This window comes from Gopherus evgoodei, chromosome 10 (genome assembly GCF_007399415.2).
Source record: "Gopherus evgoodei ecotype Sinaloan lineage chromosome 10, rGopEvg1_v1.p, whole genome shotgun sequence".
Taxonomy (NCBI): Eukaryota; Metazoa; Chordata; order Testudines; family Testudinidae; genus Gopherus; species Gopherus evgoodei.
In genome coordinates, this window is record NC_044331.1 from 45,573,231 (window position 1) to 45,587,742 (window position 14,512).

Below are 14,512 nucleotides of genomic sequence, written 5' to 3' on the forward strand. Positions count from 1 at the left end.
CTCAAGCTGCAGAGAAACCACCAGCAAGCGACCCGTGCCCCACGCTGCAGGGGAAGGCGAAAAACTTCCAGGGCCCCTGCCAATCCGCCCTGGAGGAAAATTCCTTCCCGACCCCAAATATGGCGATCAGCTAAACCCTGAGCATGTGGGAAAGAGTCACCAGCCAGCACCCAAGAAGGAATTCTCTGCAGTAACTCAGTTCCCATGCCATCCAACATCTCCCCGCAGACCATTGAGCAGACCTATCTGGTGGTAATCCAAGATCAATTAAAGAGCTCCTGATGGAGTCATACAGGCCTCTTATTCTTTTCATCAGGATAGATTGCTATTGTGCTTTTAATCTCTCTTTGGGAAACTAACAGCTCTCCTGAACTCCTTTTTCCCTTTAGATTTTCTTCCTATGGGACCTTACTTACCAGTTGTGAGTTTATTCAAGTTTTTTTTTTTTTTAAGCCTGTGTCTTTTTATTTTTCTGTCTTCTCTCCTTCATTTCTTAGATTATATTATTATATCATTTCACGATCACTTTCACCCAAGTTGCCTCCTACCTTCAGATTTTCAACCAATTTCCTCGTTAGTCACAATCAAGTATTAAATGGCTGCCTCCCTCACCTTCTGAAACAAGTTATCCCCAGTACATTCCAAGAACTTAGTGGATGTTTTGTGTTTTGCAATATTACTGGTCAAACAGCTATTGGGGTAAAATTCCCCTTGGCTAGCAGCTCTTGGGTTTTGGCTATTTCTGCATTTGTTCTAGAAATTCCTCATCCACCAACTTAGACCCTTTTATCTTCACACACAGACTTTCAAGTGTTCTGCCTCTTACCTCCATCAGGAACTCAGAAGAAGTGAATACATTCCTGGTGTATAAATAATACAACACAACCCCCATTTTCCCCCTGCCTGTCCTTACTTCATTAGAGAGGATGCTGGCAATGACCCTGGTATTTAGGTTGCATATTATCCATTATAAAAGATACCTGAAAAGTTCTAGCACCTGTATTGTTTGCAACAGGCACTTGCAGTTTAGAAAGCTCCGGGGACAGAAGTGTCTTTTCTTTGCCCCAGGAAAATCTGTTCCCATTTGATTGAGATGTAAATGTTCAAATTGCCATTTTCCCCCACAGTGACTTGCGTTCCTCAGGAATTTTTGGCAGCATCCCAAAATAATTGAACATGAACATTTAAAACAGCCGGGGTCACACCACTGCCAAAATAGTAACAGCACAGGGAATCTTGGGAGCTCTCTCTTTCATACCCCTTCCTAGACCTGACACATGGTCCCACTCTCCCCATCACCACATGGGACAGGAGCCCTCATCTCCTGCTGGTGGGAGGTGGGCCTGTGCCCTCCAATGCAGCATGTAGTGCCAGTTGCTGATTATTTCCTCTCTGAGCCCTTCCAGGAATAGCAGTTGCCTTCTGTTGCCAGCTGTATAGTTCAAATCCTGTTGATGTTATATGATTTTTTGTTTGGCATTATTACTGTTGTAACTTGTGCTAGGCTTTTTTAAAAGAAGTTATCTTGAAAAAAAAAAGCTGTTGAGACGATATTTCGGCTGCAGAGTCAAGAAAATGCCAGATTTATGGCTTGCCAGGCAGCCTTCATCTTACACCCTTGTACACATGCACTGATAGTACAGAATCATATAATTACACTTTTCCCCCATAGAATCTAGAATGCATAGACTCCTAGTGGAGTCAGTACTCTGTGTCAAGCAAGAAAGTTTTCTGAGAGTTTGGAGTACCTGTGATCAAGTGCTAGCTTTGAAAACGTTAATCAAAAACAGTTTTCCAGAAGAACCTGGAGACGGGAGCTATATTTCTAGACCTGACAGCAGCATATGACATGGTCTGGCACAGTGTTTAGCAACAAGGAGTACACGTTCCCCTTGGAGTATAGCAGTTTTCCAAGGGGTACATCAGTGCATCTAGATATTTGCCTAGTTTTACAACAGGCTACATAAAAAGCAACAGCGAAGTCAGTACAAACTAAAATTTTATACAGACAATGACTTGTTTATACTGCTCTATATACCATACACTGTACAATGGAAGAACGATATTTATATGGTAAAAATGAGGAGGTAAACAATTTTTTCAGTCATAGTGTGCTGTGACACTTCTGTTTTTATGTCTAATTTTGTAAGCAAGTAGTTTTTAAGTGAGATGTAACTTGGGGGAACGCAAGACAAATCAGACTCCTGAAAGGGTACCTCTTCTGCAACAGATGTTTTCAAATGCACATGGGAAACAGAGTTACCAATGGAAGAGACAAACCAACGGTCCTACCTCAAGGCTCTGCTGGCACCAATGCTTTTCAACCTGTACACGAATGACATTCCACTCACCCAGTACTGCGTTCTCCTGTATGCAAATGATAGCATTTGCGTAGACATCCAAGCAAGGTCACTGGCATTTACAGCCCAGTGTGACTAAAACAGTTTTGAGTGTATTCCATGTTTACAACACCAGAGCAGGCCAGGAATTAAATATCTTTCTCAGTGGACGTCACTTGAAACATGAATCCCACTCACTCAACCTCAAAGAAAACCTAGATAGATGTCTCACATATCTTAACCCCTGAGGAAAACTGCTGCTAAGGTGAGGATGCATAAAAGCCTTCTAAGCAAATTGGCTAGCACTTTATAGGGAGCAAATACTTAAAACTCTGATCCTCCATATTAGCCCTCTGTTACTCTGCAGCAGAATGCTGTGCTAATAATGGCTCCATTCATCTCAAATTGGCTGACACACAACTACACTCAACCCTGTGCACCATAACTTGGACTATCGACCCACATCAGTACTGTGCTCCCTGTCTTAAGCAACATCACTCCCAGATATCTGTTGTGAGGATGCTGCAGCCAGAATGATTGAGAAGATCAGGGCAAACCTGAGCCTAGCAGTATACATCAACCTCTTTGACCATCCAGGTGTGCACTAGTCATGGAGGCACCTGTTTGGAGGCCCATTTGCCCTGCCCAGATTTTTCTGCAACATCAATGTAGAATGGTCTGCAGCTGATGTCAGAAACCAGTCTCTTATAATGGACCTGACCACACTGCTCACAGGCACTTCTGAATCGATTTAGAAGGGGCCAGGGTCAACATGCAGCCAGCCTTCACAATTAGGGCTAGCATGAGGATCCCCACATGCAACTAGGGCCAAAAACACATTATGTCACACCTCACTTATGACTACCCTCTGACCAGATTTGATAGTGGTCTGAAGGCTGTGCACTTTGCTGATGAGGCTGCCGCAAATTGGCCTGGCAAGCTCTGCAAGAGATAAGAATAGAATCCTTGCCTCATTCAAGATACAGGATGGACATACAGGTGGCAGAAATAAGGTTGCAACTGTAAAATTGGCATTTCCTAATTTTTAAGTTCGTGACTTAGGGAAAAGAGATTGGAAAGAGATCAGAGAAAGACTGTTTCCATGAAGGAAAAGGATGCAAGTATCTTTTCTTGTGTGCAGAGGTCAAACATATATTAAATGCTATTGTTTGTAAAATACTTTAAAACGGTGACTACATCTGAAACAGGCTAGTGTTTAGATGTTAGGCCATAGCAAGCAAAAACTGTAGATTTGTCTTTTTTTAACATGTTAGCAAGTAACATAAAAGGAAGATCTGACCTAGTTGGACTGTCATACTTGTAATGAACAGGTGCCATGTAGATTTTTAGTATGCATGTGTAGTAAAACAAGCATTTCTGTGAATCTATGAATGCTACTTTAAAAACACACTCAATTGCACTGACGATGAAATGTACCTTAAATAAAATCACCTTTGCCTTTGCTTTTGCAGTCTGTGCTGAAGTCATCAACATTTGCACTCCCCCTTGCATATCAGCATTCCGTGTGGAGTGCTGAAGAATTAGGACCTTTTATTCGCCTATGTCTCATGGATCAGAACTTCCCAGCATTTGTGGAAGAAGTGGAGAAGGAGTTGAAAAAACTGACAGAAGGTTGAGGAAATGTTAATACATTTCAGGTAATAACAAGTAGAGTAGATACAAATTTGAGAAAGTCTGGGGTTTTTTTGGTCAGTGTTTTATTTTTAAAAACAGGTGAATCCACTTTTTATACATCATTGCACTTCAACAAATACACAGAACACAAGTTCATGCATCTACAATTATGCACGGCATGAGAACCCTGTTAGATCTGTAATTCTACAATCAATCTTTAAATGAACATGAGAAATTACAGTGTAAAACTGAAAAGTATTACTAGTTGCATAGACTATCACCATGCTGTAACATTTCAACATCATTTAAAACAAAAAAGTAAATTATAAAAGTTGCCTGAATTGAATGTACAAGAATATGTTGAACACATCAGTGCAAAAGGATTTGAGAATTTACATGATTTAACAAAAAAAAACACCACCACACTTAAAAAGCAATCACACACACATATATATATAAACTGAAGTTTGTACTACAATTCATCACCACTTGTTGGACTGTTCCAGCTTTTAAAGTCTTTGATTACAGGACACCCAAATCTTTCTATATAGGTTAAGCCCTTAAAATAATTTCAATTTATATTACTCCTCTTTAAGTACCAGAACAGTATAATTCTCTCATCTCTCAGACATACAATATAAGGAATGAATATCAGCAGCTTAAAAATGAAACACTTACTGTATTTTGGTTTTCCTCTTCCCAAAAAATATAAATATATACTGTATATATTTTTAGGTTTTGCTGTACTTTACAAAAAGTTATCACTAGATGGCAGCAGTGCATTTTAGAGCTTTGCCAATTTAACAGCTACATTAAGAAAGTAAAAAATGGCGCATGCATGATTTGACTTTACTTCTAATGTTTAAATACCTTAAGGGAAAAAAGCAACATTCACAGCACATCAAGCCCAAAATAGTTTACACCTTCTACACTGAAGCATTGTTAAAATGTGTCTGGGTACGTCATCCTTACAGGACAGGCTAAATAAGGCATGCTTTTTTAGACAGTCATATTGTTGCTCACTTGAAAGGAAAAATCAAATAGAACTGGAGTTCTAGAACCAAGAGTTCCAACCATTAATTTAGCAGGTTATATTGCCATCAGTCTCTCAGAAACTTAAAGCTCTATGGAAAAAAAAGAATTGAGAACAGATATTAGTCAATGATTAATGCCACCCTGATTACAGTATACCATAATGCACATAATAAAACTGCTGTCCGATTTGCTATTAAGATAAAGGCTTGCCTGTTGTTTCAACCTAAAAACATCAGTTTCATACCGTATCCTGGAACTGCTTACACCCAGAAAGCAAATTTACTTTTATGGTATAAAATCCGCAGAAAGTGTGTCTGTGCATCTGTGTGTGTCTGTGGACTTACTTTGCTGCTAAAGCTGTAAGTGTTGCACAGGTAAGAATCATGTTAGAATTTGACTAGAGCTGTGTGAATATGCACTAATTACTGAGCCTAGGCTATTATGGCAGGAATGTTTTATAAAAATCCTGAAAAGGATACACTACCCAAGTAGTGTATGGAAGAGTTCAATAGAAATGATGCTTTATTCAGAACAGTTTCAGATAACTTTGCAAGTCACTGAAATACCTACACATGGCTTGTTCGATCAGTATTATTTGTTGATTATTCCTTACATTTTTAGTTCACCTTAATGAAAGAACAGAAGTGCTTAAATAGTAAGAATATTTTAAACGTCTAAAAAAAGTCATACTTACATTATACGCATTATTTTTAATTTGTGTTTCTCTGGCGTAAGTTTTTATCTTTGTGATTGTTTGTAGAATTGCTTTTCCTTTAGAGAGAAAAAAAAGTCACATCAAAATTGTTGAAAATGTAACAGCAGCATGGTTAAGAGACAAGTCACTCACAATATGCAGTGTTGTAGCCATGCTAGTCCTAGGATATTACAGAGACAAAGTGGGCGAGTTAATATATTTTATTGGACCAGCTTCTGTTGGTGAGAGAGACAAGCTTTCAAGCTTACACAGAGCGCACCAACAGAAGCTGATGTAATAAAAGAGGTTACCTCACCCACTATGTCTCTCTTAAGTCATTCAAGGTAAGGGCCAGGAGAGTTCTTCTGTCTTGAATAATCTTGTGAAAAGACGGTTACTCACCTTTGTAACTGTTGTTCTTCGAGATGTGTTGCTCATATCCATTCCGATTAGGTGTGCGTGCGCCACGTGCATATCCGTTGGAAGATTTTTACCCTAGCAACACTTGGTGGGTCGGCTGGGTCGCCCCCTGGAGTGGCGCCATTATGGCGCTGGATATATACCCCTGCCGACCCAACGGCCCTTCAGTTCCTTCTTGCTGGCTACTCCGACAGAGGGGAAGGAGGGCGGGTTTGGAATGGATATGAGCAACACATCTTGAAGAACAACAGTTACAAAGGTGAGTAACCGTCTTTTCTTCTTTGAGTGCTTGCTCATATTGATTCCAATTAGGTGATTCCCAAGCCTTACCTAGGCGGTGGGGTCGGCGTGAGATGTTGCAGAATGCAAAACTGCTGAGCTAAATGCTGCATCATCTCTGGACTGTTGAACCAATACGTAATGTGAGGCAAAGGTGTGAATCGATGATCAGGTAGCTGCCCGACATATTTCCTGGATGGGAACATGGGCCAGGAAGGCGGCAGATGAAGCTTGAGCCCGAGTAGAATGGGTGGTGAGGTGGCTAGCCGGAACATGAGCCAGATCATAGCAGGTATGGATGCAGGACATTACCCAAGTTGAAATTCATTGGGATGAGACTGGCAGGCCTTTCATCTGGTCTGTCACCGCTACAAAGAGCTGAGGCGACCTTCGAAAGGGTTTTGTTCTCTCGATATAAAAGGTCAGAGCCCTGTGCACGTCTTAAGGAGTGCAGTTGTTGTTCCCGACGCGATGAGTGCAGCTTCGGGAAAAAGACTGGAAGGAAGATGTCTTGATTGACATGAAAGGCAGACACCACCTTAGGGAGGAAGGAGGGCTCTGGTCGCAGCTGTACCTTGTCCTTATGGAATACCATATACCGGGGGTCCGCTGTCAAGGCCCGAAGCTCAGATACTCGTCTTGCTGAAGTAATAGCGATGAGGAAGGCTGTCTTCCAGGAAAGGTACAGCAGCGAGCAGGTGGCTAGTGGTTCGAAAGGAGCACCTATAAGCTTGGCTAGCACCAGGTTGAGATTCCAGGTCGGGGTTGGGCGCCTGACTTGAGGGTACAAACGTTCCAATCTCATGAGGAACCTTGAAACTATAAGGTGAGAGAAGATTGATCGGCCATTTTTCCCTGGGTGGAAGGCGGAGATGGCTGCCAGATGCACCCTTACGGAAGAGACCGCTAGGCCCTGTTCTTTCAGGGACCAGAGGTAGTCCAGGACAGTAGGAATGGACACCTGCCTGGGGACTGAGTTACGCTGAGCGCACTAGCAGGAGAAATGCTTCCACTTGGCCAGATATGTCATCCTAGTGGAAGGCTTTCTACTGTCCAAGAGCACCTGTTGGATCGAGGCAGAGCAACGCAACTCAGACTGGCTCAACCACGCAGCAACCCTGTTGTGAGATGAAGAGACTGCAGGTCCGGATGGTGAAGCCTGCCAAAGTCCTGTGTTATGAGCTCCGGCCAGAGTAGCAGGGAAATCAGGTCTGCCACTGAGAGGATGAACAACATGGTGTACCAGTGCTGCCTCGGCCACACTGGAGCAATCAGGATCAGATGGGTGCTGTCCCTGCGGAGCTTGAGTAGGACTCTGTGAACGAGCGGAAACGGTAGGAAGGCGTAGAGTAGGTGCCTCTTCCACGGGATCAGGAATGCGTCTGAGAGAGAGCCCAGGGAGCATCCCTGGAAGGAGCAGAACACCTGGCGTTTCCTGTTCTCGCGGGAGACAAAGAGGTCTATGTGGGGAAACCCCCACTTCCGGAAAACAGAATGGATGACGTCTGGACAAATCGACCACTCGTGAGACACGAAGGATCTGCTGAGGTGATCCGCCAGAGTGTTCTGGACTCCTGGGAGAAAAGACGCTATCAAATCAATCGAGTGGGCTATGAAAAAGTCCCAGAGTTGGAAGGCTTCTTGACAAAGGAGGGAGGAGCATGCTCCGCCCTGCTTGTTTATGTAAAACATGGCCGTTGTATTGTCCGTGAACACTGATACACAACAGCCTTGGAGATGCTCTCAAACCACCTGGCATGCTAGACGGACCGCTCTCAGCTCCTGCACATTGATGTGTAAGGCCAGCTCTTGAGGTGACCAGAGGCTTTGAGTGCGAAGGCCCTCGAGGTGGGCACCCCAACCCAGAGATGACGCGTCTGTGGATAGGGCCATTGAGGGTTGCGGTGGGTGGAATGGCATTCCTGCACAGACTAAAGTGGGGTTTAGCCACCAGGTTAGGGAGCCCAGAACCTTCCAGGGAATAGTGAGCACCGAGTCCAGGCTGTCTCTGCGTGGTTGGTATATTGAAGCAAGCCAGGTTTGAAAGGGGCGGAGGCGTAGCCTGGCTTGTTTGGTCACGAAGGTGCAGGAGGCCATGTGACCTACTAGGCTGAGGCAGGTGCGCCCCGACATTGTCGAGAAGGTTTGAAGACCTTGAATAATTGTAGCCATTGCTTGAAAATGCGACTGTGGGAGGCAGGCTCTGGCCAGACTGGAGTCCAGAACTGCTCCGATGAAGTCTATTCTCTGCATGGGTGTCAGAGTAGACTTCTCTGTGTTGATCTTCAGGCCTAGGCTCCTGAAGAGGTCTTTGACGATGCACAGGTGCTCTGACACCTGTAACTGGGAGGTCGCTTGAATGAGCCAATCATCGAGATACGGATAGATGTGTACCCGACGACGCCGGAGGGAGACGGCGACTACAGCCATGCATTTTGTGAACACGCGGAGCCGTAGAAAGGCCAAATGGAAGTACAGTGAACTGAAAGTGTTGATGGTTGACCACAAAATAGAGGTACCGTCTGTGTGGTGGGTTAATTGCGATGTGGAAATATGCATCCTTCATATCGAGGGCGGCATACCAGTCTCCTGGATCCAGGGACGGGATAATGATCCCCAGGGTTACCATGCGGAACGTCAGCTTTATCATGAATTTGTTGAGTTCTTGCAGGTCTAGGATTGGTCGTAGACCTCCCTTTGCCTTGGGGATTAGGAAATATCGGGAATAAAACCCCTTGCCCCTCATGTCTTTTGGTACCTCCTCTAAGGCTCCCATAGCTAGGAGCGACTGGACCTCTTGTAAGAGGAATTGCTTGTGAGAAGGGTCCCTGAAGAGGGACGGGGAGGGAGGGTGAGAAGGCGGGGTTGAAATAAACTGGAGGTGGTGTCCCACTTCCACCGTGCGCAGGACCCAACGATCTGAAGTTAGCTGGGACCAGGCAGGGAGGAATTGGGAGAGGCGGTTGAAAAAGGGAGGAGAAGGATCCGGTAAAGCAACTGGTGGGCCGTCCTCGGGCGTCCCATCAAAAGTTCTGCTTGGGCCCTGCTGGTGGTTTAGAGGGTGCCTGATTTTGACCTCCTTGGGGGCCAGATTGCCTCTGACGATTCCCTCGACCATGCCTTCTGCTAAAGTCCTGACATGGCCTAGACTGAGCATAGGGACGGTGTGGCTGGGGCCAGAAGGTCCTGCGTTGGGTCACTGGTGTGTGCATACCCAGCGAGCGCATTATAACGCGATTGTCCTTCAGACTTTGCAATCTGGGGTCAGTCTTATCTGAGAACAGGCCCTGGCCTTTGAAGGGCAAGTCCTGAATAGTTTGTTGTAATTCAGGAGGAAGGCCTGATACCTGGAGCCAGGAGATACGCCTCATCGTCACTCCTGACGCCAGAGTTCTGGCTGCAGAGTCCGCTGCATCCAGAGAGGCTTGGAGGGAGGTTCTTGCTATCTTTTTACCCTCCTCAAGTAGGGCTGTAAATTCTTGATGGGACTCCTGGGGAAGAAGCTCCGTAAACTTCCCCAAGGACACCCACGTGTTAAAGCTATATCTACTTAGGAGGGCTTGTTGGTTTGCCACCCTAAGTTGGAGGCCCCCAGCCAAGTATATTTTGCAGCATAGGAGGTCCATGCGCCTAGCCTCCCTCGACTTAGGAGCCAGGACTGGCTGGCCATGACGCTCCCTTTCGTTCACCAATTGCACTACTAAAGAGCAAGGAGGGTGAATGTGGAGATATTCATACCCCTTTGAGGGGACCATATATTTTCTCTCTCTACTCCCCTGGCTGTAGGTGGAATCGAGGCTGGGGATTGCCAAATGGTGTCCGCATTTGCCTGTATGGTGCGCATAAACGGAAGAGCCACTCTAGTAGGTGCATCACCCGATAGGATGTCCACGACAGGGTCCTCTATTTCAGGGACCTCCTCCACCTGTAAGTTCATATTCTGAGCTAGTCGTCTCAAAAGGTCTTGATGGGCCCTGAGATCAATTGGTGGGGGGCCTGAGGAGGATGTTCCCGCCACCACCTCGTCTGGCGAGGAGGAAGAGGAGAGGCCCAGGACCAGGGGATCTTGTGGGAGCTCCTGTACTTGAGAAGCGTCATCTGCATCAGGTGAGACCTGGGTGTCTGCAGATGGTATCGGAGCCTCATCCGTGTCCATGGGGAGGGACGGCTTACTGTCGCCTCTGGTACCCAGTGTTCTGATGGGGCCGACCGTGGAGCTACTGATGGAGCACCTTGGGCTTGGTGGAATGCCCACGGTGTCCAGAAGAAGCCAGAACTCTGGCATCAGGAGTGACGATGAGGCGTATCTCCAGTGATGAAGCCCTTGCTCGTGGCTCTGGCTCTCTGAAAATATATGGCTGGGGACGTCAGAGTCACGCTCCTGAGGACAGGATGCGCTACCAGCCTGCGATGACACTGATGTGTGTCTCGATGGCCACGGCAGTGCCAGTAGACCCTGGGAGGGCACCACTGTTCTGGATGCTCGATCCCGGGGTGGTACTGGCAGCTATAATGGTACCGCGAACGAGACTGGGACCTGCGACCGTAGCGGTGTCGAGAGGTCGACCGGGATCTCGAGTCCCTTCGTCTGGAGCTACTGCAGGATATACGGTGCCGAGAGCGATGCTGTGAGTCAGATCGGTACTGGGAGTATCTGGCCGGTGAATGAGATGTCGAACGGTGCCGCGAGTGCGAACGGTGCCGCGATGGAGAGCGGTGCTGGGACTGCGAGCAGCGCCGGGAGCGGGAATGGCATGATCGAGAGCGTCTGTGAGACTGTGATCTTGAATGACGTCTCTCAGTTGGACCAACGGAAGGTGGCCTTACTAGGGCCGGTTTCCCAATGGATTGTATGACCTGCACCGGCGGTGCCGGGGGTTGAGGCCGTGCCAACTCCGTCATGGTGATGAGCTCCCTTGCCGTGGAGAAGGTCTCCGGTGTAGAAGGGAGGGCAAGCTGAACCACAGCATGAGGTGGGTAACTGTGAGGCACCAGACTCAACGGCCCTTGTGGGACCAGAATCGACGATGCCGCGCTTGGCGGAGCCGCAACTGGCGGTGCCACAGTCGAAGGTGCCGCGGCAGATGACGGCGCCGGACGATTCGTCTTCAAAGAGCGCTCCTTCTGTGGAGCTGAAGCAGCTGTAGCACTATGTTGCTTCCTGGGTCTTGGGGACAGGGAGCGGTGCCGAGCAGATGTCGGTGCCAGTAAGGGTCGGTGCTGGGGCTCCTTCTTGGTACCAGAGTGGTCTGGGACCGAAGGGGTGCTCCTTACAGAAGCAGTCTGTTGGGTGCTCGGTACTGATGCTGCAGGATTAAGTGCCGACTCCATGAGGAGCTGTTTCAATCGAAAGTCCCGCTCCTTCTTCGCCCTTGGTTTAAATGACTTGCAGATGTGGCACTTATTGGTAAGGTGGGATTCCCCTAGGCACTTGAGGCAGGAGTCATGGGGATCCCCTATTGGCATCGGCTTTTGGTACGCCGAGCACGGTTTGAATCCCGGTGCCTTGGGCATGAGCCCATACCAGGGTGGAGGAAAGGGGCTAATCCCTGATCCCCCTTAAACTATATACACTAACTATAAATACAACAACTAATACTAACTATAACTACAAGAACTCAAACTATACAACACAATAAACAGCAAAGAACTACGAGTAGCTAGGGACGTGGAGATCAGCAAAGCCGCGCTCCACAGTTCCAACGACCGTCACGGGCGGTAAGAAGGAACTGAAGGGCTGTTGGGTCAGCAGGAGTATATATCCGGTGCCATAACGGCACCACTCCAGGGGGTGACCCAGCCGACCCACCGAGTTTTGCTAGGGTAAAAATCTTCCGACGAACGTGCACGCCGTGCGCGCACACCTAATTGGAATCGATATGAGCAAGCACTCGAAGAAGAATATTTGCTTCCAGTGATTTTCACAACACTTACCTTTGCAGGGAAGTTCTTGCAAATATAATCTCCCTCACCCAAATGGTCATGAATAAGCAAGTAAAAAGGTCTGGGGGCACAAATACCAGTGAAAATGAGCAGGTTTATTAGTAAGGATATTTGCAAATATTTTTGCTGTATTCGTCCAGCTCTGTGACTAAGCCCTTCATACCTCCCACATCCATCTGAATTTGTATTGCTCTTCCTGGCCTGGGAAGGAAAACCAAAGTAGATGGCCTTAACCCACAGGCTCTATGGGGCAGGAAGTATTTTCTTATTTGCTTAATACCATCTAGCACAATACTCCAATCCCCATTAGAAACCGAGTGCTGCAATACAAATAGTAATTGCTATCATGCCTAAATCTAAGTTTCATGCATTATAAAATCCCGTTAGCCTCCAAGCTCTTCCAGTAAGCAATTTTAAGCTACAAATTCAGTAATAGTGACTGAACTAGATAAAACTATCTTAATAAATTCAGATAAAAGTACTTACATTGGCCCAGCTGGTTCGTCGTCTGCAGCAAGAGTTCCATTGTGATTCAGTGAAAGACAAAGGAAGGAAAGAGAGTGGAGTCAGGTTCTGTATTAAACCCTAGCAGGACAGTGAACAGCAAACTGATCTATCTATGCGTTAAAGGCCATTCCACTTGGTAGTGCAAAGGTTCATGAAGTTATTTTTCTGGATTCAAGTTTTAATGGCAAGTATGTTGTTTCAATGGTTTGAGTTAACACTTTGAATGCTTGTCATGAAGAACTGCAACTGTAGTGGACAGATTGTTGCAATATGGTCATACTCATCTTGTCCCCAAGTTCCAGTGGTTCAATCTTATAAATTAGATGAGAACACAAACCAACATTTCAGTTGTAAAATCCTGCTGTTTGTTTTCTTGCATTAACTTTTTTTTTTTAAAATACACATTCATCAACTCTTGATGGGCAAGTAGCAGTATATACGCAAAAGGTATATACCATCTCTTCTCCCCCAAGGATTACACAACCCATTTCATATCCCATTCTTCCAGATATCTAATCACATTGAACCCATTTTGGGAGGTGGAAGCTGCAATATTTTAATGTAACATTGTAAACAAGTGCAGTCTCTTGCATAGCAGCAAGCACTGTGCATGTGTGTATCAGGATAAGATTCATGTAAAACAACAGGAAAAGTTAAATGGTGTTGCAACTCCCCTAGAGACAACAGACTTCTACTACAAATAAACCGATAGCACTGATCTGCCTGTGTCTCTTCGCAAAAACACCAGAAAATAGTTATATCATTGAGAAATTGAAAAAAATCCAATAATTTGTGATGTTTCAATATATGCTTTCATGAACATTTTATTCTTTAGGATTTATAAATGCCTTATTTTGCCCTCAGGCTGCACTATAGAGAGTAGTAATTGGGTACCTAGTGTCATAAAAATTAATCCACAAAGTTGTGTTAGTGCTCCTTGTAGAACTACTGTTGGGGAGCAATTGCTAATCCATTGTTTTAAGCATCTCAACTTTTTTTTTCTTTTTTAAAAGGTTTAATGATTTTTTCCGCTGACACCTATAAGAAACTCTCAGCAGGATTCCACAAGGGGGCTTAGTGCACATGAAGCAGTTATGGAAGTTACAGTCTTAACAGTGTAGGCATCTGCATGAGCACACACTAGGAGTAATGTCTGTCAAAAAATAGGACATTACTCCACCTGTACCTTCAAGGCAACGGATAGGCAAAGCCACTGCCAGCACAAACAGTGACCGGAACAAAAAAATATTTCAAAAAAATAAAGAACTAACCACAAACCAACAGCTTTACAGCCAAAGTAACACACTAGCGACACACCAGTGTCCACGGAAGTCCATCACTAGCAACAATACAAGGTACAGAGAAACTAGGACTAGTAAGGACAACCAGACATCAATGTGCTGTATATACAGTGGAGATATACAGAGACACATCCAGGAACTGAAACACAAAGCACAGTAGAGTAAAACTAAGTCCTGCCTCTGCAAACATCTTTGATTTCTAAAAGATTTCAAAACATATGATGCCACGTTCTCTACCAACTTTAAACTACACACTATCTGGGAGTCTTTTAATGGAATCAGACAGACATCAGTGAGTCCTTAGGTTTTGGGTTTTTTTAAGGATTAATATGGTTAGTAATTCCATATAAAAGCAGACA

At 45.5% G+C, this 14,512-nt stretch overlaps 2 protein-coding genes across 2 annotated transcripts in view; one reads left to right on the top strand and one right to left on the bottom strand.

Annotated features, from left to right (window-relative positions):
* The window catches only part of REC114 (REC114 meiotic recombination protein), a 107,332-nt gene that overhangs the window by 83,928 nt on the left and 8,892 nt on the right, over positions 1-14,512 (top strand). The window contains exon 6 of the mRNA XM_030578288.1: positions 3,812-3,997. Within this exon, the coding sequence (XP_030434148.1) occupies positions 3,812-3,976 (165 nt within the window). The 3' untranslated portion in view covers positions 3,977-3,997. The remainder of the gene's footprint in view (positions 1-3,811; positions 3,998-14,512) is intronic.
* NPTN (neuroplastin) overlaps positions 4,488-14,512 on the bottom strand; it is a 49,969-nt gene continuing 39,944 nt past the window's right edge. The window contains exons 7-9 of the mRNA XM_030578289.1: positions 12,832-12,853; positions 5,704-5,780; positions 4,488-5,098 (exon numbers count right to left, since the gene is read on the bottom strand). Coding sequence (XP_030434149.1) covers positions 5,720-5,780; positions 12,832-12,853 — 83 coding nt within the window. The 3' untranslated portion in view covers positions 4,488-5,098; positions 5,704-5,719. The remainder of the gene's footprint in view (positions 5,099-5,703; positions 5,781-12,831; positions 12,854-14,512) is intronic.